This window comes from Manacus vitellinus, unplaced genomic scaffold, assembly GCF_001715985.3.
Source record: "Manacus vitellinus isolate BGI_N305 unplaced genomic scaffold, ASM171598v3 scaffold_0_pilon, whole genome shotgun sequence".
Taxonomy (NCBI): Eukaryota; Metazoa; Chordata; class Aves; order Passeriformes; family Pipridae; genus Manacus; species Manacus vitellinus.
This window is the reverse complement of record NW_021938789.1, coordinates 53,510,295-53,536,543: the sequence shown is the minus strand read 5'-3', so window position 1 is coordinate 53,536,543 and position 26,249 is coordinate 53,510,295. Positions and strand designations below refer to the sequence as shown.

General features: G+C 39.7%; 1 protein-coding gene across 2 annotated transcripts in view; it reads right to left on the bottom strand.

The window, feature by feature from the left end:
- The window catches only part of NR3C2 (nuclear receptor subfamily 3 group C member 2), a 201,731-nt gene extending 176,397 nt beyond the window's left edge, over positions 1-25,334 (bottom strand). The window contains exons 1-2 of one of the 2 annotated variants that reach the window (XM_018073490.2): positions 25,264-25,334; positions 22,102-23,866 (exon numbers count right to left, since the gene is read on the bottom strand). In XM_018073490.2, coding sequence (XP_017928979.1) covers positions 22,102-23,864 — 1,763 coding nt within the window. In that variant the 5' untranslated portion in view covers positions 23,865-23,866; positions 25,264-25,334. Of the gene's footprint in view, positions 1-22,101; positions 23,880-25,263 lie in introns of those variants that run through there. The other variant, XM_018073483.2, reaches the window with a different exon arrangement.
- Positions 25,335-26,249: the final 915 nt, after the last annotated feature.

The window sequence follows — 26,249 nt, the reverse complement described above, 5'->3', positions numbered from 1 at the left end:
GTTTAAGGCTAAGCATTTACTTGTAGAGAATTTAAACTAAAATTTGACAACATAAATCTGACAGCATTTGATGTTTACCCAATACATATTTTTAGTGCCTACCTATGCAAACACTAAAATAGTACAAACAGAGTTACACTACAAAACTAGTAAAAATTAGTAATGCTTAATTCCTTGCACATGGACCCTGGAACAACAGAGGTTCACTTCAGCGTGGGGAAAACCTGCAGGCTGCTATGCGGATGCTTTCACGAACCCAGCAAAAGACTAGAGTCACTATTTGTTCTTGTAATATACAAATATCATTAGGAGCCAAAAAAACATGCCGACTCTTTACAGTAATACCATTTTATTACAGTTCAAAACCCGTCACAACAATCTCGCCACAGAAACTGCTGATGTTTGCTACTGTACTACCTACAACCAGTCCTGCAGGGTTACAGTAGAATTGCTCTTTTAAGATGTGATCCGAAATATCACTAAATATGGAGAACAAATTCCTGAGAAAACAAACCCTTACCACATCAGCATTCTATAATATTAGGAAACTATTTGCATCATGCGGCTTGTGCTAAAATACTTAATGATCTCATCCTTACCATAACAAATTATCTGCCAGAAAAAGGCCTTGAAGGTCAACACTGGCAATAATTAAAAAGTAATGAAAAACATTCATCCCTTAGGCAGAGTTACAATTTCTAAGTTTGAAGCAATGTGCTGTATATTTTATTAGCTATCACTTGTTTAATTATTCATTGGAGCTCCTCTTATGCTCCATAGAGCAACCTCACATTGCTAGGATTTCCATTTGAATGCTATTACCAATTCAAGGACAAATCTCATTTAAACTTTAGCTTTTGTTTTTATTTTCCAAAACATAAATTATGTTCACAAATTAATGGGTCTCTCATACTTGCTATTTATAATTCTGTTCACAGTAGCTTCAACCTGGGACCCTACACACCATCCCTCCAACGACGGTATTTTGAGTGTCTGCATTCATCTGCTCCAGTATTCCTACAAAACCACACAAGTTTTCGACCAACTGCATCCCTCCCTTGGCCAGCCGGAGTAATTTTTATTCCTGTCTCATTTGCAGTAGCAGCTCACTCGAGCACAGTATTTCAGTATTTTCTTAAAGAAACTCACTGAGTTCAAACAAGGCGATAGCGCCATGAAATAACTTCCATGCTTTAATTGCCATTTAATTACACTTCCTGGATTTCCTAGCAAGTAAATAAAATCTTCCCCAAGGTTTACTGGAGGAATAAGGAGCTGTACAAACAGGGCAGGCTTAGACTGGTATTATCTGCAGTTCTTAATTTACCCTTCAATGTGGCCATACACATTTATGCCCTGCTGGGGATTCACAAGACACGCAAGGGAAATTAGCTAGAAGAGTTTTTTGAGTAAGAGAGGAAAAGTCCGTTTACTGTTTTGTGATCAACAACTTGAGATAGGTTCCGCATTTAAAATTTCATTAGTGGAAATATGTATGTGTATTGTACTGAAACGGTGGAAGAGGAAAAAAGGGAATAAAGTAGAATGGAACAACAGATCTGCAATGGTTTAATATGTGCTTTATACAAAATCATTTTGGTAGAATAAAAAAATGGAAAATATCATGAAAATTGATGTTAACTCTTTTTTTGCCTCTCCCCTTCTTCTTACAAAATATACCCACTTCCTGAACTAAACTTACACATGAAGACATGTCATCTGTGATGCCATGGTTTATAAAAATTGAAAAAGGACTGCCTTTATGGGGGAGAAAGAACAGATAGAAAATAAAAGGCTAAGTATTAAAAATACAAATATTAAAAATAATTTTAAGCTACTTTGAATTCTGCATGAAGAAAAATAACAATGAGCATGTATTTCCATACAATGAATAGTCAAACTCTATCTAATGCTTAAAAAAAATATTAATTTTAATTAAACCCAGAAGGTCCTAAAATAAAAAGACAACACTGCTCTCTACTTCTCCTTGGTAAGCATGAAAATATACTTTGAGCAGCAAGAAAAATTGAAATTTATATTGCAAGACAAACTTTCCCCTACCACTCAGGCTTGGTTTCATGACACGGTCAGTATCACCAGGAAAGTGAGTTGTTTACATAATAGGGGAAATTATTTACAAGCATTACTACACTGGTTTTATATTATATAAACAAAAGTGGCAGCAAAATCCATTTTAACCCATTCTAAATTAAAATTAATTCCCTAGATCAGATAAATTTTGATTTTATGACGTTATAAAATTTGGGTTGGGCAGAAAACAAAAGTTGCATACTAGTTACCTTAAAACTTCATTTGCTGAGTTTGGGAAAGTACAGAAAGGGGGTACATTGCCCATGAACCCTAGACTGGTCTGGGGCACAGAATGGCTGCACCTCCATCCCACTCCTGCCAGGAAGACAGATAGGAATATCTTTTAAACATACACACACACCTCTCAACATAGAATCTCTCTGTAAAAAATCACATTTTGTATCCAAAATTTCCTGTTGACTACAGAGACAGAAAAACTTCAGACTCATGGCCAGCAGGAGACTTCTGTGCATGTATTTTGCTTTACCGGAGGAGAATACACTTCCACAGTGTATTTCAGATCCAGGTCATGTGGAAATTTTGCAGAGAAAGTGTCCTAAAGCTTTCCTGATGAGACCAGAAAATCTGGACAGACCAGTTCCTTGTTGCTCTAATTAAAAGGCCATCAGGACGTTGATCCAGTAGTGAAACCTGAAGGAACACACGTGGGAACGTACACAGTCTTAAGTGAAGATGACAATAAGGAACTCCATTCACCAAGGCCATATTTGGTCAGGAGTCCTCATATTTCTTCTTCATGTGGTAGAAGATGTGGACACTCCTGAGGGCAACCCTCAGCCACCAGTGAATGGGCAGAGGGAAAAAGAGGGAAATCCGTATATGCAGACAGGAAAAAAAAGGTAAATTTCTGGGATACATATCACAGAATAAATATGGACTCCCATTTCAGCATCCCTTCTCCTGAGCTACTTGCAGTCATCAGCAATCTCCTATATCTGGTTTGCCCGCTTCAATCAAACCATGATCGAGTCCATCACCAAAAATAAACATTGGACTTTTGCCCAGATGTAAATAACATCTTCTATGTCAAAACTGTGTCCCACCTCTTTGACTCCAAAACTTTTGCTACCCTCAGAAGGGAGCACCAAGAACACTTTCCAGCCTTTCTAGATCTTTCTGAGTGTCTCCGAAGGGTGGAGTGGACAACTTCTCACATGTCTGCAGAAGTCAGTAATGCCCAGCAGCCAAATCTGCTTCACTAACCCAAACTCATCAGCAGGGCTCATGTCCTCCTCATGGACACCAAGGATAGGGGTGGCTGGTCACGATTGCTGCCCAAGCATCTTCAGCATGTCACTGGGAATGCCCAGCATGAACTTCTAGTAAGGAAAAACAATTTACTCCTAGACTTTCCTGCAACAGTGTTAAGCAGCAAGCAAGCAGAAAACTGCCATTCATTACAATACATCTTTAACATATCTGCCTTCTTTCTCTAAATGGATCCATTTGACTTCTTTGTTTGAAGTAAACTTTAACTCCTTTAACCCCTCTCCTGCAATCCCATTTTGTCCCAAACCACACACAAGTGGAATGTTAGTTCTTTGGGACACATGCTATGGATGCAATACCAAGATCCTGGGATAAAGCAGCACCTGACAGCAACCCAAACTTCCTTTTTTAATTCAATCTGCCTAACTTCCTAACATGGCAGTGTGAGCCATTTAGCATTGCAAGACTGGTCATCAAAACCAGGAAAATACCTACCAACGTAGGTACAGGAAGACAAATACCAAGAAGGCTACAGACAGAAAACAGTTTTAAACAGTTATACCCAATACACTTTTAATTTCTTACCAGGTTTAGTTGCTGAAGACTTGAGATACATTTGCATCCCAGGCAACAGTATTTTGTGAGAAACAGACACATTCTACGTGTCTGTGCATTAATTAAATTAGGCAGTTCTAAATGAAAAAACTTTGAAAAATATGACTGATTAGATATGTAAGTATGTCTATCTTAAAACTGCTCTAAAACTTATAATGGGGATTTAACAAAACTGTATAAATATGGACAAAACCTGCTGTTACCTACATGAGCAAGTAGCAGGAGCTTTTCATAATGAGACTTTCACGAATGAAGTGAGGAGTTGATTTTATCTGGTACACCACAGTAATTTGCTGTGCAGCTTCATGAAACTGCTACAAATAGCATTACAGCCAAAACCCAATTGTTGCTGAAATGCATTCAGTAAAATGGAAAATACAGAGAAATACAACACAGTAATTGTCTCTCAACCCACATTATACATTGTGTTTCTAAATTATATAGTATTATATTTTCAAGTTTTTAATATAGTTTCCCACTGAGGAATTGATAACACAGGAGACATTCTTTGACCTTTTCCTTCTGAATATCTAAATAATATACCACATAGGTTTATAAACCAAATAACTCTCTAGGCTTTTATTAGATCCCAAGGGATAAAATCTGTTTTAAAAAACCACCACACGTAGCAACGCATAAAAGAGCTAATGCAAAGTGCTTTCCTTGCCCTGCTATTTCTCACCTGCATCACAATTTTCTCCTGTACAGTTGCAATTGCAGTTTATGAGTTTACACGTATCTGAAAGACAAAAATTGGACTTCTAGCATCTGAAAATCTGCACTGAACACCCTAACACAATCCCTGACAATACAAATCGTGATCCTGTGCACCCACCCCTTCATACTTAATGGATTCAACACAGTATTGCCATCTCTTTAAAGGCTTGACCCAAGCAATGGACAAAATAACTTATCAAGCTTTTCTATTCCCCAGATATTGCAGAAAGTATTTCATGGACTTGTTCCAAATTTAGCAGGATGTTAAAAACCACACAGCCACCAGATAAGTAATTTGTGGGGCAGCTCAATCAAATAGCTAGGCTGATCCTTTAAAAAAGGCCTTTCGGGGATTTTGATTTGATAATGTTTGTATCTCTACAATTAATCACAAAATAATGAAGAATTCAAGCGATCACAGTCAGGGATTGGGAGTGTGAAAAGATGCATGCTGTGCATGACAAGAATCAAAGTGCCAGAACAACTCGGGGAAAAAAGCATAATATAAAACAGTTGATATAAGTTAGAAACACTGGAAACTTTCAACCTGCAGCAGCTTAAGCAGAGCCTTTGTATATGGTCAGTCCCACTGATTTTAATGGGGCCACTGCTGCAAGTAGAAAAGCTCCATGCAGGAGCCTGTCTGCCAGACCATGCATCAAGCAACGTGTCAGGAGAAGCTGTCAGGACTTTAAATGATGCGAGATCAAATCCTCCCTCTAAAGACACAATTCTGTCTGCTTCTAAAACTTTGAGCAGATGCTATTTCAGAAAATGTGAATTATAATTCACCATTAAATCCAAAGCTGATTTGGTTTGTTTGGGGAGCTTGGAGCCTCATTTGGTTGGTTTTTTTTTTTTTTTTTCTATGTGACATACATCTTAAATGTACTGCTCTGGAAAGAGGCAAAACATTCACTGTCATCAGACCTGTTTACAAGCATCATTTTAGAACTCTATTCCAGTTTCATTCCAGATCAGTTTATCACATTGGTTTGCACAATCTAAATTATTAAGTGGCACAATGAATAGTTAACATCAATTTTGAGCTGCTTACTTTAATGAGACCAATATTTCAATAAAGTTTCCAAATACATGACAGAACTTTATCTGAAAAAGAAATACAATAAGTTGTTTATCTTCTGTTTCCAATTTCTCAGATTTTGACAAACGGAATTGTAAGCAGAAATATTCCTTGAGCCTTTCCAACACAGATAGCTGATATTGTTAGGTTTTTTTTTCAAATTTAGCGCATTATTCTAAGTTAAATCTACCTTGGCTATACAGAGGTTGATTTTCCTTTCCTACCTCCATTGGTGAACTGCTCCTCAGCATTTCTTCAAGGCAATGTACATGGTCACAATGAATTAGAGTTTTAATTCCCACAGCCATCCTCTGGTGAAATGCTGAGTAAAATACTAACCCTATGGAAAGTGAGTGGGAACAGTCGTCGATTCCCATGAGGGCAGATTTCAACCTCCTGAAAGATTTTCTTCCTTGTTAATGGCAACGAGTTTTTTTTAAGGAGTTGTTTTCCCACATCCTAATGAGATAAAAATATATCGTTCTTTACCATTTTACTTCATTTTCTTCAAGAGCTGCCAATAATAGTATTTATTGAAATAATTTCCTCAAAAACAAAATACTTGCCTTTTTCTGGGTGTCTGACGAAAATCTTACCTACATTTATCCATTTAAAATCACTCGAGAATGTCTAAAATGGTTCTACTGTAATTAATATTTAAATAATCAAAAAAGCTTAATAAGAAAGTTGAGGAAGTCAGTTAGTGTGAGATTTTATTCCAGCTAATATAGAGAAGTTGCAGCACCTACTGATGCAACAGAGTTAAAATTGCTTTATAAGTTCCATGATTTATTACAAACACAAAGATGAACAAAAGGTATTAAATTAAAAAAAAACCCAAAACAATAATAATAAAAATGAAACAAAGAAACATGGATGGGACCTTTTTATCTAATGTTTATGGAAATCTAGAAGCAGCAAATAAGCATCTTATTGGCACATGACATGAATGGATCTCAAAGGCAGCATGCACCTCTGGGAAAGACTGACTGCTCTATCCCTTCTCCTCCTGCCATAAACATACAATATAACCACTTTTCACAATATCTCTAAAAATGACGAAGGAAAAAATGAGTTGCTAGTAAAGCCTAAGCAGCAAAACCGTTGTCATGAACACTTTTATTCTCAACATGAGCACAGACTTTTGTGGGATTAGTTCAGCGCTGGAAAAGCTCATTTACTGCTCAGACAATTTCAGCTCCTATGAACTCTGACATGTGAATAAATGCTCCTCTGAGTACTCTGGTTCAGCTTACCTGCATAAAGCTGTTCATTTGACCAAAGCTACTTTTTCCACTTACAATATGAAGGATCACCCTTCTGTGATTAGAGGGCTGGGGGGCGGGAGTGGGGGGCACAAGGGTAGAAGGAGTTTTGCTGAAAGGTTATCTGTTACTGTTATTGCAAGAACCTTCTAAAAATACTGTATTTTTTTTACTTTATAGTTGTTTATACACTAGCTGTACATTGTGCTTGAATCTCAACTCAGAATATTTTTCAAGTATATCATTTACATTTCCTAGAAAGCATCAGAACTGTTTGCAAGGCTCACCATCACTCCTTTAAATGTCTATTTCTGGTATCATAATATACCTCAAGTAGTTTACATGCTACATTATCAATAAGATTTTATTTATTTGAGAGAGTCATAGTTTACATGATAACTTAATTTTATTAGGTCAGAATTCAGCTTTTGTTTCCACTTCTCTGTTTCCCTTTATATAATGCACCTAACCCAGAGAGAGGGCAGGCTGTTCAGGCTTGCTACTGCAGCATGAAATGAGGCTAATATGCTGCTTCCTTATATTTCCATGCTCATTCTTCATATCAGGCTTTAGTCCTGGTTTCTGAACTCTGAACCCTCACGGGTGTTGCACATGGACCTGCCTCCTGGGCTTGGAAAACTCAGAGGCTCTCATTAGCCTACAGAACAAGTAGATATCTGCAGAATATCCAGCACTGACACAGGCTGCAGAAAAATAAACTGAAGCCCAAATACAGGATCTTCCCATTTCTCAATTTCACTGGTGTCAGTTGGTAGATTTTCAATAGGCCTCCTATCATACTTTTTTTTTTTTCCTTCCCCTCCTCATTCTGGGATCACAGCCAATCCCCAGCACAGCAGCTGACTTTCCCCAGAACTAACTAGAAATATTCTGATAGACTCTATTTATAGACTCAAAAACTTAGGACTGGAAGCAGCCAACCAAATTTTTCCATTCCTTTCTCCCCTCTACTATCTATCCATCTATCTATCTATCTATCTACCTACCTATCTACCTATCTATCTGTCTGTCCTCAGCTACCCTAAATTTCAGCCTTATGTGTTTCTCTATCCTAACTATCCTACCCAGAACAGGTATACAACAGCCAAACACAACCCCCTTACACATCCCAAAGCACCTGTGGAGACCCTTGCATGCAATTTACTGAACAGACTAAAATAGCATGAAACCTCTACTTTTATGTCACTGTAGAAAGTATTCAGGATGATCTTCTCTCCTGTCACTATAAATCAAAGCTGAAGAAAAATCAAGATTTCTGTAAGAGATTTTACAATCTGTACCTAAAACCTCTGCAGACTCATCAGACCAGTTTGGACTTGCCTATAATTTCTTTGTTTACTGTGAGAAAACCAACCATAAACAAGAATTATTTTTTTTTTTAGCAGGTTTAAACAGTAAAAATACTTACTAGCATTTATTCTTTTATTTTTAGTACATACATACACACATATATGTATAGCCAATACCTGCATAAGTCAAGTAAGGTTGGTCCCCATTACTTTAAGTACAGTACGAATATACAGCAAAAGAAAATCCGTGTCCCAAAGTAAGAACAATATTTCAGCCGGCTTGCCCTTGAACATACGATTCTGAAAAATTATCTATTTGCAATCCTACCAGATTCTGTTCAGTATTTCACACTGCAGATAATGTATCAAAAGTATAAATTTTGAAATAGAAAGACTAGTGCACTTTGGAAGCAATACCTGGCAAATCTGATTTTTACTTAACCTTACAAATGTTGCTAGGAAACCTTACTCAATATTTATTTCAAGCCTTTAAAGAAACAGACTCATTCATACTAAGCTACTGGTGGGAGCATTGGAGACTTGGCGGAGAAGCCCCAACCTAAATTTACTCTTGACATCTCACTTTCCTAATCCACAGAGCTGATGTAATATAGAAATATAATTAAGAGTTGGATATGTAGTTACCTTACATTTGCAGGACTTGTAACAGCATGGGTATTTTGGACACTGCAGGCAGTGCAAAGAAAGTAACAAAGTTCTGCTCTACTGCTTGTGTTTATGTGTATTTAATTAAAAAAAAAAAAAGCTACAACATTAACGTAAAGTTTTCTACAAATGACAGATTATTTTTACATTTCTGTGAACAGTGGGTAATTTAACAAATTTCACCATCGACTCTCATGTCTAGTACATAGAAACATCAGAAAAAGGCTAGATTGTACCAAAATCAATAAATGGGAAACATTTCTGTATTTACTGCTGTCTTTCAAATTGATTCCATGAAATATATCTGTAAAAATCAGTCAAACCTATTTCTTGTAAACCTAACTGATGAGATGCTGAATATTCTTAATTTTTAGTCGTGTCAGACAAAACCAAAAGTTTTCCTAGGACCTACTGCACTATGCTGAAGCTTATATCCTCTTGTGCCTGCTATTTTCCTTGCTCCTATAATCCTTCTCTTCTTTTCCATTAGATCATATTTCTTATTCCTCTGCATTCCTGATCCCAAGCTCATTCCTATTTGGTCTCCAATAATTTTTTTTCACTCAGCATGAAAATTGCGTTCACTTGTACTAAATTACTGATTTAAGTCATGCCAAAATCAATATCACCTCTGTGTTTGGGATACGCCACGTGATGGAAAAAAGCCAATATACATTCCAATCAGCAGCAACTCTGTTTCTTACAGAGTTAGACACAGCACAAGCTCAAAGCCTCAGGTACCTCAAGCAAAATTTAGAAAGAACTATAAACATCCACACTACGGGCACTGGTGTAGACTTTGAAGTCCTCAGGAACATCTACTGATCCCTATCACTGCTATCCCCCCAAAACCACGGCTGGAACTGCCATCTCCTTATGCTTTGAAGCATTCCAGCTTTGAACAGGAGCTTGGCAGATGGAGGACCCGGATTCTGTGCACCAACAGAGTCTGCTTCATGGACCTTGCTATAACCTTAGTGAGACTTTCTTTTAATAAGCACAATATCAGGTGTTAGTGCTGAAGCAAGCAGAACCTGAAGCATCTTGAGATCATGGAAAGGGCTAATACAGGTGGAAGGACACGGAACAATAGTGGAGGACATGGAGTATCTTGTTCATCACAGTATGGAGGGTATGAAAAGAAGAAAAACATGAAGTCCCTCTTATGAGCTCAAACCTCATCTGCATCCTGATATTACAGTGCTGATTCATTTGAAATTAAGATAGGTTTATAACTCTTTTTTTTCCTGTAGCTATCTTATAAATAGACTTAACGACTGTAAGTCATTTACAACCACAAATACATCACCTAGTCAACTCAGTTAGCCTCATATTAAAATTAATTTATCAGACATCTACAATATACAATTAGCTGCAAATCAATAGGTTTACTTTACCAAAAATTATTGATCCACAAAGCAGTTTTTTTCTCCAAAATTACAATTGTAAGTTGTTAAATTAGTTTGCCTGTTACAGCTGCTTGTAAATACTTAAGGCAGCTGCCCATAATCAAAACAATTTTGTTTGCCTTTACACATTAGTATTGTAATAAATATCAGAATATCCTTAAACCATATCTAGCTGAAGAGAAGTAGAATTCACTTAATGAAAAAAAAAAGCATACAGCCTATTTGTCACTTCAGTTTCACTTCCTACTTCCAGGATTTAATTCAGCTGTTTTTAGGATTTCTAGAGTGCTGTGAAGGATGACTAAGTATGCACTCTGCTCATTCTGGACACAACTTATGAACAAACACATCTGCTGGAAACGGTGCCTCCGATTTTATTGTGGAATAATTTCCTCTGCCGGTAACCCTGGATCTTGTTGCAATTACAGATGCTTGAGCTAACAGGTGAAAATGCAATTAGCACAGAGGCAGCACCTACATTATGGGCAGAAGGGCGTGACAGGAGATCTATCGAGAGGAGTGGTCGGTCCTGAGTATCCACCACCCATCTATAGGTGTCACAAGGGTTATGCTTCAGGCCAGCTCCAGTGGGGTCCCATGGACAGAAGCCAGTAGAGGCTGGGGGGCCATGGGGGGCTCCTGGAGCACTTTTTTCATCCCCTGCTGGCTCAGAAGTATCTGTTTTTTCACTTCTCAGCTGCCCCATGATGTGAACCACAGCACAGAAGAAGGTGGCAACTGGAAGATTCGCTTCAAAAGCACATTTCTCATCCAATTAAAAAATGCTAACAAAACCCTACTAAGTCTATTAGTAACCTTCTGCAGTTCATTTGTGTTTATGTTAGGAAAGACCCACAATGGATGCAGTTTTAGTTCCAGAAAAAAAAAAAAAGGAAATCAGCAACTCACTGTTTTCACTTCTATTTCTATATACATTAGCTCCTCTGACTTTTTTCCCTTTTTAAGATAACATGTCCATCCAAAACACTCATCCTCCTTGCTTCTTTCACCAAATGGGTTTAATATGAAGCGAGTAACCGTTCTTTATCTTATTATCTGCATGTGCAGTTTGAAGTTGTCATTACTGCATATTTAATCAGTCAAAATTTTCAATGCCTAATCTCCTTTTTACCGTCAAATCTCCAGAAACACAAATTTCAAGCAGTCTCAAGAATCAGAAAGGTTAGTTGGGAAACAAGTGCAAATCAAGTGCATTGTTTCATTGCAACATTATCTTATGTCATTAGTTGGCAGCAGTCATAAAGCTCTGGACCACTTCCAACATTTACTTCCATGCACTGAGCAGAAGCTGACACGTTTAACCCCCCCACACACTTTGTTCATCTTCCAGCTAATTTACACAGATTCAGATTAAAATAAGGATTTAAAAATCCTAATGGTATCAATTGGAATTATTCTGCTTTGCCATTGTGTATCTGAAGGAAGAGTACGGTAAAGCTGTGCAGGGTTTGTAGAGCTAATTCTGCAGCAATGTGGGTTTACTTCATGCATTTTCCAGCAGGGTAGTCTGCAACAAAGGTTCTATGCAGAATTTTGACAAGCCAGTCTCGTTCAGTAACTTTTTCTTATCCTTAAGGAATATTTATTGGCCAATATTTGTTTTTAATTATTAACTTGAGAAAGCCTTAGTGCTCAAAACCAAACATGAGGTACCCTAAATCCAAGCAAACAGGCTACTAGCTGGGGGGCAATTCTGAAGAAATGGGGGAAAAGAACCTTCACTGCAGCCCAGGGCATCCTGTTCTCTCCCTGCTGGGCTCAGGGTGCCCAGAGAGTCCACTGCCATACACAGCTTCAGAGAGCGGGTTTACTACCCAAATGTAAGGATGTGGACAGACACATAAACAAAGGACTGTGCATAAGTCTGGGACAAGACTTCTTGCCAGTTACGGCAGGCGACACGTGCAGTGGTCCAGAAGCGATGCCACGTGCTCAATTTCTACCGAACAATAAAAAAGAATGGACCTTGAGCCTTAGAAATGGCAAACATAAAAGTATATTGTCTTCAAGACAGACTCTTGAACTTTTCCAGGAAGTTCTCCCCTATCCCAGGACCCACACCTGTGCAAGGTTTTAGTTGTTTAATTTATTTTATCCAAATGAGTTTGGAAGTTAACACAGTTATGTCTAGCAAAGTATCTCCAAAGCTACCATTAGAGGAAGAGCTCTCTAACTGCTCCAACATACTGCACTCTCTAGCACAAATTTAATTTAGTTTAAAATAATGAAGCTGACAGCTCAGATAGTCTGCCTGGAAACTGTGCAAATTTCCCGCCCACCTTCATTTGCAAGGTCCCTGGCACTCCAGTCTTCAAAAATGCTGAAGTGCATGACAGGTTTCTAGAGACAAGTCTTCAGCAGCACTAAAAGTGAGATCTCCGACCTTTCGGAGCAGCTCATATTTGAACTCATGCCTCCTGAGAGAAAAGAAAGGTTGCTGTCATGATGCCCCAACCTTAAGGTACTTCCAGAAGCAATCCCTTTCCTGCTCCTAGTCTGAGGGCAGTGACCTAGATGAAGCTTGACTAGGAGACCAGGTCCTACCTCCAGCACTGCTCCTGTCAGACAAGAGGCTGTATGTGAATGGAGAATGTGGTGAACCACCTACCAAAGGCTGGAGAGGGACTTTTTACACAGGCATGCAGTGATAGAACAAGGGAGGGCAGGGGGGAGAGGGATGGCTTTAACTGAAGGAGGGTAGATTTAGATTAGACATTATGAAAAAATTCTTTACTGTGAGGGTGGTGAGGCACTGAAACAGGCTGTCCAGAGCAGCTGTGGATGCCACACCTGTGGAAGTGTTCAAGGCCAGGTTGGACAGGGCTTACAGTAACCTGGTCTAGTGGAAGGTCTCTGGCAGGGGGGTTGGAACTAGGTGATCTTTCTTGTCCCTTCCAACCCAAACCATTCCATGATACTACGAAGAGTCCCCTCCCCACTCTCTTACCCGCAGCAGCACTAAGAGAGATCTAAAGACACAAACACAATTGATTTTTTCAAGGTGAGACACTGCCAGAGTAAACTGGGTCTCGACAGTTGTGAAACCAGGTTTCCAAAGGGCTCGGAGAACGCAGGTCTGGGTAAGGACACGCCAGGTGACGCATTCACACGGGTACACGGACCCGGCCGCCTTGCGCAAGCGGGCGGGGATGAGGGGCATGGCAGGGCCGTGGGCCCTTCCCATGCCAGCCAGACTTCTCAGCCCCCTTTCCCTCTATGGCCTGAATCCACCATCAAGAAGCAAAGCATGACGTAAAAAATAATTAAGCAGAGCACTGCTTTGCTTTGTAACCGCTCCAATCTCCTTGGGGAACTCCCAAGCCGAGACCGGGACAGTTTCCCTGCACCATCCTTTGAGGCAGGTACAGAAGAAGAGAACAAAAGAAATTAAGTACTGTAGCAACAGGATTTGCAGGACTGCATGATGTCAGCACAACACAGTAGTCAGAAAACCATTGCCAAAAAAGTCAGTGAGACCCTACAGTTCAGCAGCTGGGACAGGCAAAATGCTGGTCAGGACAAACACAGCTACTTACTTCCCAATTCTGACCTGTGATTAAAAGACCACAGACAGATTACACTGCACAAAAGAAAACCTCTAAAATAAGTGTTTGTTTTGTAGACTCAAAACTGAACATGCACCTGACATGGTCAAACACATACACAAAAATGGAATTAAGATATTCTCACAAATCCAAAAGATTCAGAAAACATTGTTAAACATGGAAAGGTTTTTTATTTGCTTTTTTTTCCAGAAACCTAATTGCTATGGAATTGGTTTATAAAGCTGCCACTTTCAGAAACTTGGGATAACACCTCTTGAAAGCAGACATGGAATGAAAAGCGCAATAGAAAAGACTCATATATTGAGTCCAAATTTTAGCCTGAAAGCCCGTTCAAAAAGTTATTTTACCTCCAGATGCAAGCAGAAAGTATTGTTCAGAAGAGAGAATGGAAACGAGTGAAGTGATATAAAAATTGTCAGAAACATTCAGCAATTAGTCTGAAATTTGCTTTCTAACCTCAGGGCTCTAACTCTTTGATCTATTATTATCACTAACCACAATCAGCAGTGTACTCATGCATCTTAGGGGAGCGTAAAAATTCCTATAAGCCATTTTACATTATTATCCACAAATACTGGATTCTGTTACTGCTCCAGTGTTCTAACCAAAGTTTACTTTTTTTCTTCTTCAAAAAATACCATATTAAGCCTAAGTTACCCCACCTCCCAATATGAAATTTAAGTTATCAATTTGTTCAGGAAGCCAATACGCAGTTTAGAGACTGCAGATTTTGCAAAATTTAATTTAGCAACCAGCTAACAACACATTCTAATTTAATTGCAGGAGCTTAATTCACTGTTTAAGATAAAGAAATAAAATTCTACTTCATTTTCTTGTGACCACCCAGCAACGTGGGAACTTTTGCTATAATACAACTCACTAAATAAACAGTGTCTTGCAAAAATCCTTGTTCACATACTGAATAGATACAACCAGTGTTACCTATATTTTTAAGAATCCAGAATGAACGGCATGGGTTTGGTTTTCTGCACTTCTGTTTGTTTGTTTGCTTTGGGAGAGGGTTCTGGGGGATGTGGGGGAGTGGGGGTGTTTTTTGTCTTCTAAGTCCTTCAGCATTGATTTCAGCAAAGAAATCAGAGAAAAAGGGAAACCCCCAGATCACTTCCTTTCAGAAAACACATCACAAAGCTCTGCTAAACCACATTAATAAGCCTCAGCTGGAAAACCAAACAAAACAACAAAAACAAATAAAACAACCCCAAACAAGGTCACGAAGCTTCCCATCTAAAGAGACAATTTATCTGAAAACTTTGTCTGGAAAGTACATAAACTCTCAGGGTTTTGTAGAATTCCAGGGTTCCTGAAGAGAAAGACATGTATTACTAAGGATGCGCACGCATCCTGCTTCCAAGTCTGAGAAGGGAGTGCCTCCTCCCACGCAGAAGGAGAGAGGGAGAGAGAGATGCTGCTGCTGCTCCTTTTGCCAGCAGTGGTACTGGAGCAGGCTACACTGGGAACTGCTAGCATGGATAAACAGGGACTTCCTGACCTGCAATCCCTTCCTCTGCAGCGTAAAGCAAAAAACATGCCTTCCTCCAAGGTCAGCCTGTCTCCTCCAGCAACCAAGCCAAGGTGGCTCCAGCAGGGCTTTCGGAGGACCCATCAGACAGCGACCTTCCCCTGCAGTTTACACTATTAGGGCAGCGAGCAGTCAAATCATGCCATGGTCTATTTAGGGTGCATTCAAACGTGCCCAATAACGCTGCAAGAACTTGGTCAATTGCACACGATGGAAATACTGCTCGGGTTTTTTTTTCCTCCACAGATCTCTCACTCAGAGGAAACTGAAGTCAAGTAATTCATATGCTGAGCACCAAGCACTGTGTAGAAACCAGCTGCATGTGAAAGCTGATAAAAGTACTAAACTTAGATGGATTTAATACCTGTTTTTCGCACGCTCTTTTTAGTTTCCTCGTTGGACCATTTTTATCACTCTTATACGGCCATATTTTAAGACACATTTTCCAGAGAAAAAGTCATGCTTCTATATTAATCCTAAACTGGGGTATTTTCTGACCTCTAAGATCTTAAATCTGAAATCACAGCATTCCACTGTTTTCCAAGAAGTTTTGATCAAGTAAGTCCATCATTAATCCCAGCCCCTACAACTCTGTTCGAAGACTCAAGACACACAGTTAAAAAAGAGAAATCGCCTTTTAAAACTGTACCCTGAAAATATAAGCGTTAGGATTATGGCTTGACAACACATCTTTTAGCAGAAAGGTGCATTTAGGATATTTCATAGGCTCCTTTCTCCTTCCATCCCTTCAGTTTGTTCCCATATCCAGATCACATCACACTGCTCACCAAGTTTCACTGTCCTGTTGGTTTTTAGAGGTTCAGAATTAACTGGATCAGGAACCAGACCTGGCTCTCACATACAACACACCCAATCAAAGGGCAAAACCAGAGCGAGAGCAGACAAGGCAGGGCCCAACACACTACTTCACCACTGCAAACAATGTACTGTTCAGCTACAAATGATACCCAACAGCAACCACTACTCAAGCCTGGGATCAGCAAAGCACCAATAAGTATCTAGAAATCTGATTCATCTGGGCAGAGCACTTCACAGCAGGTTGTAGCTCCATTAATGTTAAGTGCTGGTTGAGTAAGGACAGGTTATTGAACCACAACTTAACAATTTACTCCCTCTGCAGACAACAGGAGTACTGCATGAGTACTGAATCTGCTGCAGCAACCCCTGTGCATGCTTACCTGCCTAACTGCAGCACACACCCCATAAAATAGGATGGGCATGGTTTCATACAGTACATATTGATGTGTCTTCCAGTCCTCATGAAAATGGGCTGATCCCTGTACACTGTCAAAAAATGGATAATCAAAATTTCTTCTGCTTGCTAAAATCTGTGCATGAAGGTGACCCCACCTTCCCCTTTTTCAGAACACCATCAAAAGAAGATATCATAATGAGATTCCGTGCTACCAAAAGCGACATAAAAACCAAGCAACAACTATTAGCTACTATCAGAATGAAATATGGCCAACTGATTTCCAACAGCCAAGTATTGCAAAGTTTAGTGATATCGACCATCAATCGAAATGTTTTGGTAATATATAACATTACTCACCCCCACACAAAAAGAAACAATCAAGCCCAAGCACATGGACTGACAACAGAGCTCTTATTTCCTCAGATTTGGAAGACCCACTCATTTATGGAATACAATTTTCCAGTCATGTGGACTTCTCGCTGTCACAGCACAGAAGTCAACTGATGTGTATAATTTTAAGGGAAAATAAGGCATCATTAGCAGTCACATTTTACGGAAAAATACTTTACACAGACTTTGAACTCCTCAGTAAAAAACAATACAAAAACCCAGCACCCTCACCAAAATAACAACAAAGAAAGCTGTAGAAAGTCTGAGGCTGTTCAATGCATGCTGGTATGCCAAGGAGAACCTTTCAACCTCCTCGCCTGACATATTAATACAGACTCCTAACTTCTTCAGTGAGAAATAAAGAATATGCAGAGGTCTCTGTTATGTCAAGATTATACCCAAAGCTGTTTAAAAAAAAAAAAAATCACACAAAATTATACAAGAACCTACAAAACCAAGTTGAAATTAAGGAAATTAATTCCCAAACTGAAATTAAGAAAAAATACAGATTTAAGGCTATGGTCTATGACATTAAAGAATCATTTGTGAAAGAAGTTTGCACAGTAAATTTGAGGGAAGCTAAAGGGGAAAAGAGCCCTGCCAAGCATGGAGAATATTTTAACAGCATGGTCCTTTTCTCATAAAGTCCGTCAGCAAACAAACAGAGGTCAAGGCCATTCACAAATTCAAAAAATAATATTTACCAGACCTTTATCTTCCTGGCAGGTATAATTCTGATAAGTGACTATTCTAGATAATATTTAACATAAAAGTTTATTTACAAAAATACTCGCAATAGCCTGAAATCTGATTTTAACCAGAATCAATTATTCAAGTCAATAAAGGTTACAGGTAAGTGAAGATCATGTTGTTGGGTTGCTTTTTGATTTTTGGTTGAGTGGGGGTGGGTTTTTTTGGGAGCTGTTTCAAGTAGGGTCTATGAAAAAAATACTGATTCATGTGAATGGCTCAGGAACAGATAGATATAAGAAGTCCATAAAATATTGTCAATGTTTGATCAAAAAATTCACCATAAACCCCAAGAAGTGACAATCTTTCAACTCCTTTTAACAGACATAAATTAGATTCTAAATCTTCTTGTTTGAATGACAACAATTGAAACACAATTATAAATAAACATACCCAATTTATGTTAAAATACTAAACTTTCTGAATAACAACAGCTCAAACTTTGTGAATTCTTCCCACACTGGATTACACCAGTGGAATTGCCAGGAAAAAAATGAAAGTAGGAGTATCTGCCCTCTGTTTCCACCACAACCACTGAGAAAAGCAAGTATGTATGTGCACATACATGAGTTAATATGGAAATTAGAGGGAAAAGGCACATTTGCAGAAGAAGCTTTAGGTGAGAGCTAATGCAGCAGAAAGGTCATCCTCCTCAATATTTACTGTTGTTTCAAGCAACCATGACATTTTCCTAGGCCACTTTGAAAATCACATTGGCACAACCATGAGGTTTAGGCTAGTACCCTGATTCAGATGAGCACTAATCACCTTGAAGTGAAATCTTAGCTGAATTCTTAGTGTAGGTTTTTCATCAATGACATCACACAATTGGACACAACTTCTTTTTCAAGACCACTTTGCTATCATTTAGTTTGGAAACCATTATTTCTTAGAAACACCTTTCACGGAGAGTGGAAATCTATACACACAGACAGACAAGCATGATTCACCCTTTATTAAAAATTAAACATGCAAAAATCTTTCAAAAACAAAGACATGTTCTGCGTGTGTATTAGCAGAAAAAAAAATTTAAAAGGGAATAAAAGGGAACTTGGTTTTGCTTAAGAGGCTCTCACTCCCCAAACACCAAAAGCTGTAGTGTTATAAAACAAAGTTACTACTAACTCAAAAAGAACAAAACCATAACTGTGTACATCTAATAAAAGTAACTTAAGGAGAAAAAGATAAATGTTCTAGTTGACAGTGGGTGCTTGGCACAGTCAACAAGGTAGCAAGGCATTTTAAATGCTCAGCTACGGTTATTAGACACTACTAGTAAATGTAACTGATTGAAGAAAAGTGATACCCTCATAGGAAAATATTTTTTTTTTTTACAGTACTATTCTAAAGAGTCATTCTCAACATAAAAAGATGTCTTCATTTGGCCACTCACTTCTTTTCACCATGTAAACTGCAAGTCTGAAGCAGTTCAGAAAGGGTATGACATCAAGGTTTAGAAAATAATGCTGCTTTAACAAGATATATTCCATGCTGGTTATATATTGGCTTTAGAGAACCATGTGGCCTACTTTTTCCCTTCACCTAATCTTTGCTTACAGCAATTTATATTGAAAGATCCATATACCTGAAAAAAGATGAAGACTTAGAATACTAGAAACCTTAAAATATTGCAGATTTCAAAGGGTTAATCATATGCTATAGAAGTCTGCAAAATGTATGATGCCTGATATGCTTGACACATCAGAAAAAACCTGACTAGAAGTAACAAGGATCTGATTTGGATCTCGAGGCTTGATGCTGCTGTTTTGACATATGAAGGGAAGAGATACTTTGGAATCTCACTACCATGTGGACATGGGACAGCTGAAACCCACCTTGGGATGTTGGATCTGACATGGTTTTAAACTATGCATGTTTTAATACAACACTTTAGAGCATTAACTAACTTGAGCATGATTTCCTCCGTTTTAGCTGGAACACAGCACAAAAATAATAAGTAAAGATCAGTTTGAGGTTCAACAGCAAGAGCGAGCTTTTACATGCGTGACATCTTACGTTGGTTCTTTATGACTTGTCTCATCAGCAGACAAACTCAAGCAGGCACCCCCGCATTCAAATCTGCACTGCTAAAACAACCTCTACATCAATTTACCTTGAAAATTTTAAGGGCTTTGCACAGGTGACCAGCTGCAACTGTTGGCATAAAGCCATTGCCAAGCAGATTAAGAACAACATTTAGTTAAATAATGGGGTTGAGTTAAGAGATTTGAAAGGATGACACATGTCCTAATCTCAAGTACAGATCAGGATGCCTGAAGTGTCGCAATCCTGAAGATCTCCATCACCTAAACAGAATTCCACACGTAACAACTCTGAGCACTAAAAATTTCAGGACTTCAGTCCTGCAAAGTTAACAGCTACATTCACCTGCATACCCTACATATACCAGCTTAGAGAACAAAGACAGGAAAGTGTATCATATCGAGCCTGTGTCATCACCAAGTCTGATGACATAGATTAGCCATGGTCTAGAGCTACCATGGACTAATGTCAGACCAGAAGACTCCTTTAAAAGCCTTATGAGAAACTGTCACTCAAAACACAGCTATTGGTGACAACTCTGCTTCTACCTGCATCTCCCTGTTTCTTGTGCCTGCCCCTGCAATGGATGACAACCTTGACTGAGCGCAAGCTTTTAGTCACACAAGAGCTCTCACAGCTGGCAGGAGCTACTTGCCCAAGCAACAATGCTCAACCACAAAGGCAGTAAAATATTGGGTCTTTCTTTTCAGGCATTCCATCAGTCTTCTGGCGAACTTTTCTCACTATATAAATAATGCAATTTACAATAATTTCATCAGGTAAAGCAACTAGAAAACAGTAACTCCATCTTCCTTGATCCAAGAAAGTACATTTAAGCCAAGACTGGATGATAACAAATATCCAGCTACATGCAAAGCTCGGCATGATGGTGGGATGCAGCCCTTTAAACCTGAGAAAGATATATTAAAAAGTGCATTTTTAGAGACCATACTGGAAATGGCCAAAGAAAAAGTGAGGTATGGCTTGCAAAATGATAAGGAGATTCTAGAAGTGCTGGACAGACATGAGGATAAAGCATTTAAACTCTTTTTTTACCTCAGTGGCTGTTTTTACTCCTCAAAAGCACCATTGTTTTAGATATTATGTTTTTCACTGACATTGTATTTTCAGAAATATTTAGTATCATACAAATATGGAAAACCCCACGCATCCCTTTTCACTCCACTCCACTTCCACTCCCCTCCACTCATTCACTGACAGCACCTGCACATCTCATGAGGAGAAAAAAAATACTTGAGAAAGGTAAATGCAACTCTGTTACCGGCTATTGGAGCTTTAGCAAAAGCCTTCAGGACCCTGTTGGATACACGAAAAGACTACGTAACTATTTCAACTCTGTCACGCTGTCAGAGGGCCTAATAACTTGTAATATTGACTATGAAACTACAGGGTTTATGAAAGTAAAACTCCCTGGTAAGATACACGGACACTTGCTTGTTGAAGAGGTACGTGCTTCCAGGAATCAGCCAAGAAACCCAAAATCAAATGACACTTGCATATTTCTCTTCCATGAAAAGTGAGATTAGTTTATCCATTTCTCCCTTTCAAATGCATCAAGTTTTAACAGCCCTCCTCCTTCTGGAGTCATTTTTCTATATATACAAACCAAATGTTCCTACAGTTAAAATACAGAAATAATACGTTGCCACAGGCTTGTAATGTTTGGTTTTTTTAAACTTAACCAGTTAAAGTCTAGTGGAAACATAGAACCATACTTCTTTACAAAAACAGATTCCTGGTACTATCATTTTCTTATCCTCATCTCAACATTTCATCTGAGGTGAAACACATTCAAGCACTAGCTAAGGAAGAATAACTATTATAGGACACAAGAGAGCAATTTTACTAAGCTCTCATTATGGGAAAAACAACATTTGTAGTAGTAAGAGCTCATAAACATATTAAAGCTATACCTTCAAACCTAATAACAATAGAATATAATATGTTCTTCTTAAATACTAAAGCCAGTACTTTGTTTTTATTAAAGGCAGAATAAAAACCAGCAAGATAGCAACAAATTTAACGATAATAACTGAAATTCAAACCAAGAATTACACATCAGCTTGAGAAATACCACCCTGGTCCCCATCTTAATTCACGCCTTGTTTGTTTAATGGAGGAGAAGAAAGGAAAAAAAAAAAAAAAAAGAAGAAATTTGCCAGCTCACCTGGACACATTTTCTGGAATGTATTCTAGAACTGGATACCCATCACTTCTTCTGGATGCCAACTCTGAATGCGACTTCCAGGTCTCCACGAGGGTGCTGACGGCAGGGAATGAGCTCAAGTGCTGAAATGTCTGCTCTCGAGCAACCGGCCGCGACAAGGATATGGTGCCTTGGGCACCGATCCTGTAGTGAAATGACTGTCCACCTGAATTTACACCCACAATGGCAGAGGATGGTATACTGTTTTCTTGGTAATAGCTGCCATCATCAGGCTCCTGCTTAATCCCCACACGTAGGCCTGGATTTGGAAAACCGCTACCTTCACAATTTCCGTCAAATGAAGAAACGGGTGGTCCTAAAATCCCAGAAAGAGAGTAATAGTCTTTGTCGTCCATAAAAGAAAAATATGAGCCATCTGTAAAGGGGAAAGGATTTACTGTTTGATTCCCTTTAAAAGAGGCACCAGAACAAGCATGTTTGGCTGCCTCTTGCTTCACTGGTACTGAAAAGGGGGAATCTGAGTTTATTTTGCTGCTGCTGTCACCAATGCAGGCGCTGCCGAACGACCCGTCTGGCTCAGGTTTTATGAACTGAACAAGGTTCATCTGACTGTTGTTGGAGATGGCGTTCTCCATTTCCTCCATCTTAGGAAACGTGAGTTCTTGAGGACCCTTGTCTTTTGTTTCTGGACTAGGAACGGTATCTTGGCTTCTGCTAGGTCCCACTGGCGTGCTGGAAGCTGGGAATCCTATGGAGTTGTTTACAGGGCTACAGATGGACGATCCCACAGTGCTAACCGCTGGACTAGAACGAGTGGACCTATTATTGGCATTGGAAGGGCTGGCAATGGAGCTCCTGGAGTTCAGGTTCGCAGGACTGGACACAGAAGACCGCATAGTGATATTACTGGGACTCGAGACGGGAGATTTCACGCTGCAGTGACTGGGAGGACTAGAAATCGGTGACTTCATGCTACTTATAGGGCTGGAAAGCGGAGACCCCACGTTGCTGACGTGTGCAGGACTGTGCAACATAGACCCCCGGTTTTCAACATTCGGCGAGCGCGACAGAGGGGTTCCCTGGCCGATGGGGCTGTGCATGGCAAAGTTCCCAAAGTTTGCAGTAGTTGAGGACACAGAGTTCACCCCCGCAGGACTACACACTGAGGAGGCCATGTTCTGAGGGCTGCAGCCCGAAGGGCTCTTCTCTTGACACATGATAGGGCTTTTGACAATCGTGTGCATGGCACCACCATTCACAGTGCTCCCAGAGTCCGACATCAAAGACCTCAAGGGCCTGCTGGCGCTGTGGAGGGGAGAGGAGCAATGGCCGTTCTCCTTGTAGAGCTTCACCAGCTGCTCCACATTCTGGTAGATCTTTCCCGGGCTCCCCTGGTTCTGCTGATCATAGTGGTACTCGGCATCTCTTATCGAATCCATATATAAACCCATGGATTCGGCCACCGTCGCTGACAGCTCCTTCGACTCCGTTTCAGTCTTGATGTCAGAGGGGAGAAGACCAGGCTGACTGTTGTCTTGCTGCAGGCAGGAGAGTAGCTCAGGTTTTTCTTTGTTGTTTCCTTGAGTGCTGCTGTTTGCAAAAGAGCCGGCGGAGCAGCTTACGTTGACAATCTCCATGTAGTTACTGTCATCAGTCTGCTCTCCAGCACCTATGGAAGAATACTCCACAGACTGAGAAACTTGACCCCACCGTCTCTCCATATCTAAGCCTTCTGGGTAGCTCTGGTATCCTTTTGTCTCCATAACTAGCAAAGACATATACAAAAAAGTAAAATTAATAAATGACAGGACAGTGTGACTTCCTAAGGAAATTTCCTAATTTCCTAAGGAAACAAGGCGTATCCGCTCTCTCTGTCTATCCTCCTCTCTGTCTGCCTGCCAGTCCCATTTTCCTGCCCCATCCATCATCTCTCAAGCATTTGTCCAATTTCAATCAAACTGAGGGGAAAGGTCTCATGGGTAGGACAGCCCCACGGGTTCAGAGAGAAAACGGCTCAGCAGTTAGGAAACACCCAAATTATTGCTCCCAGCCCTGCCCCAAAATGAACAGCTCAGCAAGGTCAGCACAACAACCGCCCACTCTCGCTGGCTGCAGCCCCGTGGCCAGAGCCAGCAGCACCAAGGGCTGTCCCTCACCCAGAGACCCGGAAGGAAAAAAAGGAAGGGAGTAAAAAGGAAGGAGGGGATCCAGAGAGGTCCTGGAAGGAGGACATGGTGGTGGGATGTAAACCCTGTGGAAATTGCTCATCACAGCTCTGCTCCTCCAAGTACCTTCCACTGCCATGCTACAGGGACAGCAAAGCAAGGGAGGCTGGTGTGCTACGGGGGTTTCTCTTCATAGCCCTCATCATCCAGCATAACATAAGATGCTTGAGAAGGAAGCAGCGATTCTGAGGGGCTGGGAGTTGACTTGCCCCTTCACAGCTATACAAACTTCTTATACTAGCTCCTCATACAAGGAGACATGGAGAGGGGAGAGAAGTAGAGCAAAAGTTGAATAGGAAACGTTTCTGCCACAGAGGAAGGGGACCAGATTAGGCAGGGATGCCTGGCTGTTAAATGGATCCATAATTCTGCAAATTCTGCAAACCTCCATGGCAAGAGGAATAAATAAAGAAAAGTAAACCTTGTTCTAAAATGGACCCTAAAAAAAAATCCCTCCCATCCCACCTACCACTCTCTCAAGGCAGGGTGCAAAATGCATGACCTAGTCTCCAATAATCTAAAAATCACATAAAAGTAACAACAATTTTTAATTTTTTAAGGATTTGGCTCACAGTATCATTAGAACTGTAGAAACTCAAGTGCCAGCAGCTAGAATATCAAGCAAATATTTTTTCTTTTCTGAATGTATTCAATATTTAATTCAGTGTTTAATCTCTTTACTGAACACTACTTAACAACACTATTTTAAGCAAAATTATAAAAACAAAGAACCTTAAAATGAATTACTTAAATACTTCTTTGCCCTTAGTTAGAACTATGGCCCTATGCCTACATTCCCCTCAAGCACAAATTTTATTAGAACATAAGAATCATGTGTCTCACATCATAGTGTGTATCAAATCACATTCCTATAGTCTAAAATTTTCAGACAAAAGTGCCTAATTTCATATAAAGTCACTCCCAAACAATCACCTACCCCTGATTGAAGTGCTGACCAAGTCTAATTCCTACAGAAATCAATCGCAGCTGTGAGTGACCCGCATTTCTGAAAACCAGGAAACTTAGTTAAGGCTTAAAATTAGGATATAAGTGAATTTTAACCCTCAGAAACACCAGCAGAACCACTGTGTACCAAGAAATCTCAGTTATAGGCCTAACATTACACTAGTACTTGAGCTTTGTAGCAACTTCTCCCATGGCAGTAAAATTCGAACTTCATATATAATCAATAGGTGAGCATACTTTAAGACTTCAGTGAATAAAAATCTGGGTCACACAAAGGAAAAAAAAAATTGGAAAATGCCCTGATCCTGCACTTCCAGAGGCTGGTAAATATAGATGAGAGGACCAAAAACCAGCAGAGATTATTTGTGGCCTGATACAAGTTCTGTTTAAAATGACAGACGTAAATGCAGCAGCAAAAAGATTTTTTAGGAGTGCTGGTTTCTGTCACCTCCAAGCGCCTCAGTGGATACCAGAACCGAATTAATCATCTCACAGATTGCTGCTGGCATTAGGGTTTGGTTTTGTTCTTTTAAGCAGAACTTATTCCAACTTGACTCGCACATTTATCCACGGTATCCACACTTCACCTACTACACAGACATGCCTTTTTTACTAACTTTCACTAAACAAATTTGACGGTGGGCTAAAACATCCACAGACCACAACAAAAGCTTATTGGAACCAAGACTATCTATATCTGGTATTTTGCAAAGGAAGATATATTATGAGCATAGCAGGTTCTCCAGACTCCCTCCCCCAAGAACTACTTAGACACTCCGAGTTACGTATTTCACCCCAAACATATCAACAAACACAGCCCTCTGCAGCACAGGTCTCCAATCAATCAGGCATGAAACCAGTCTCACAGCAACAGCCAAATAAAAAATCAAATGGTACCTGGTATCCCTGCAACCAAAAGGTCACCTAGATACGGGAAAATCTGAAGTAAACCCAGTT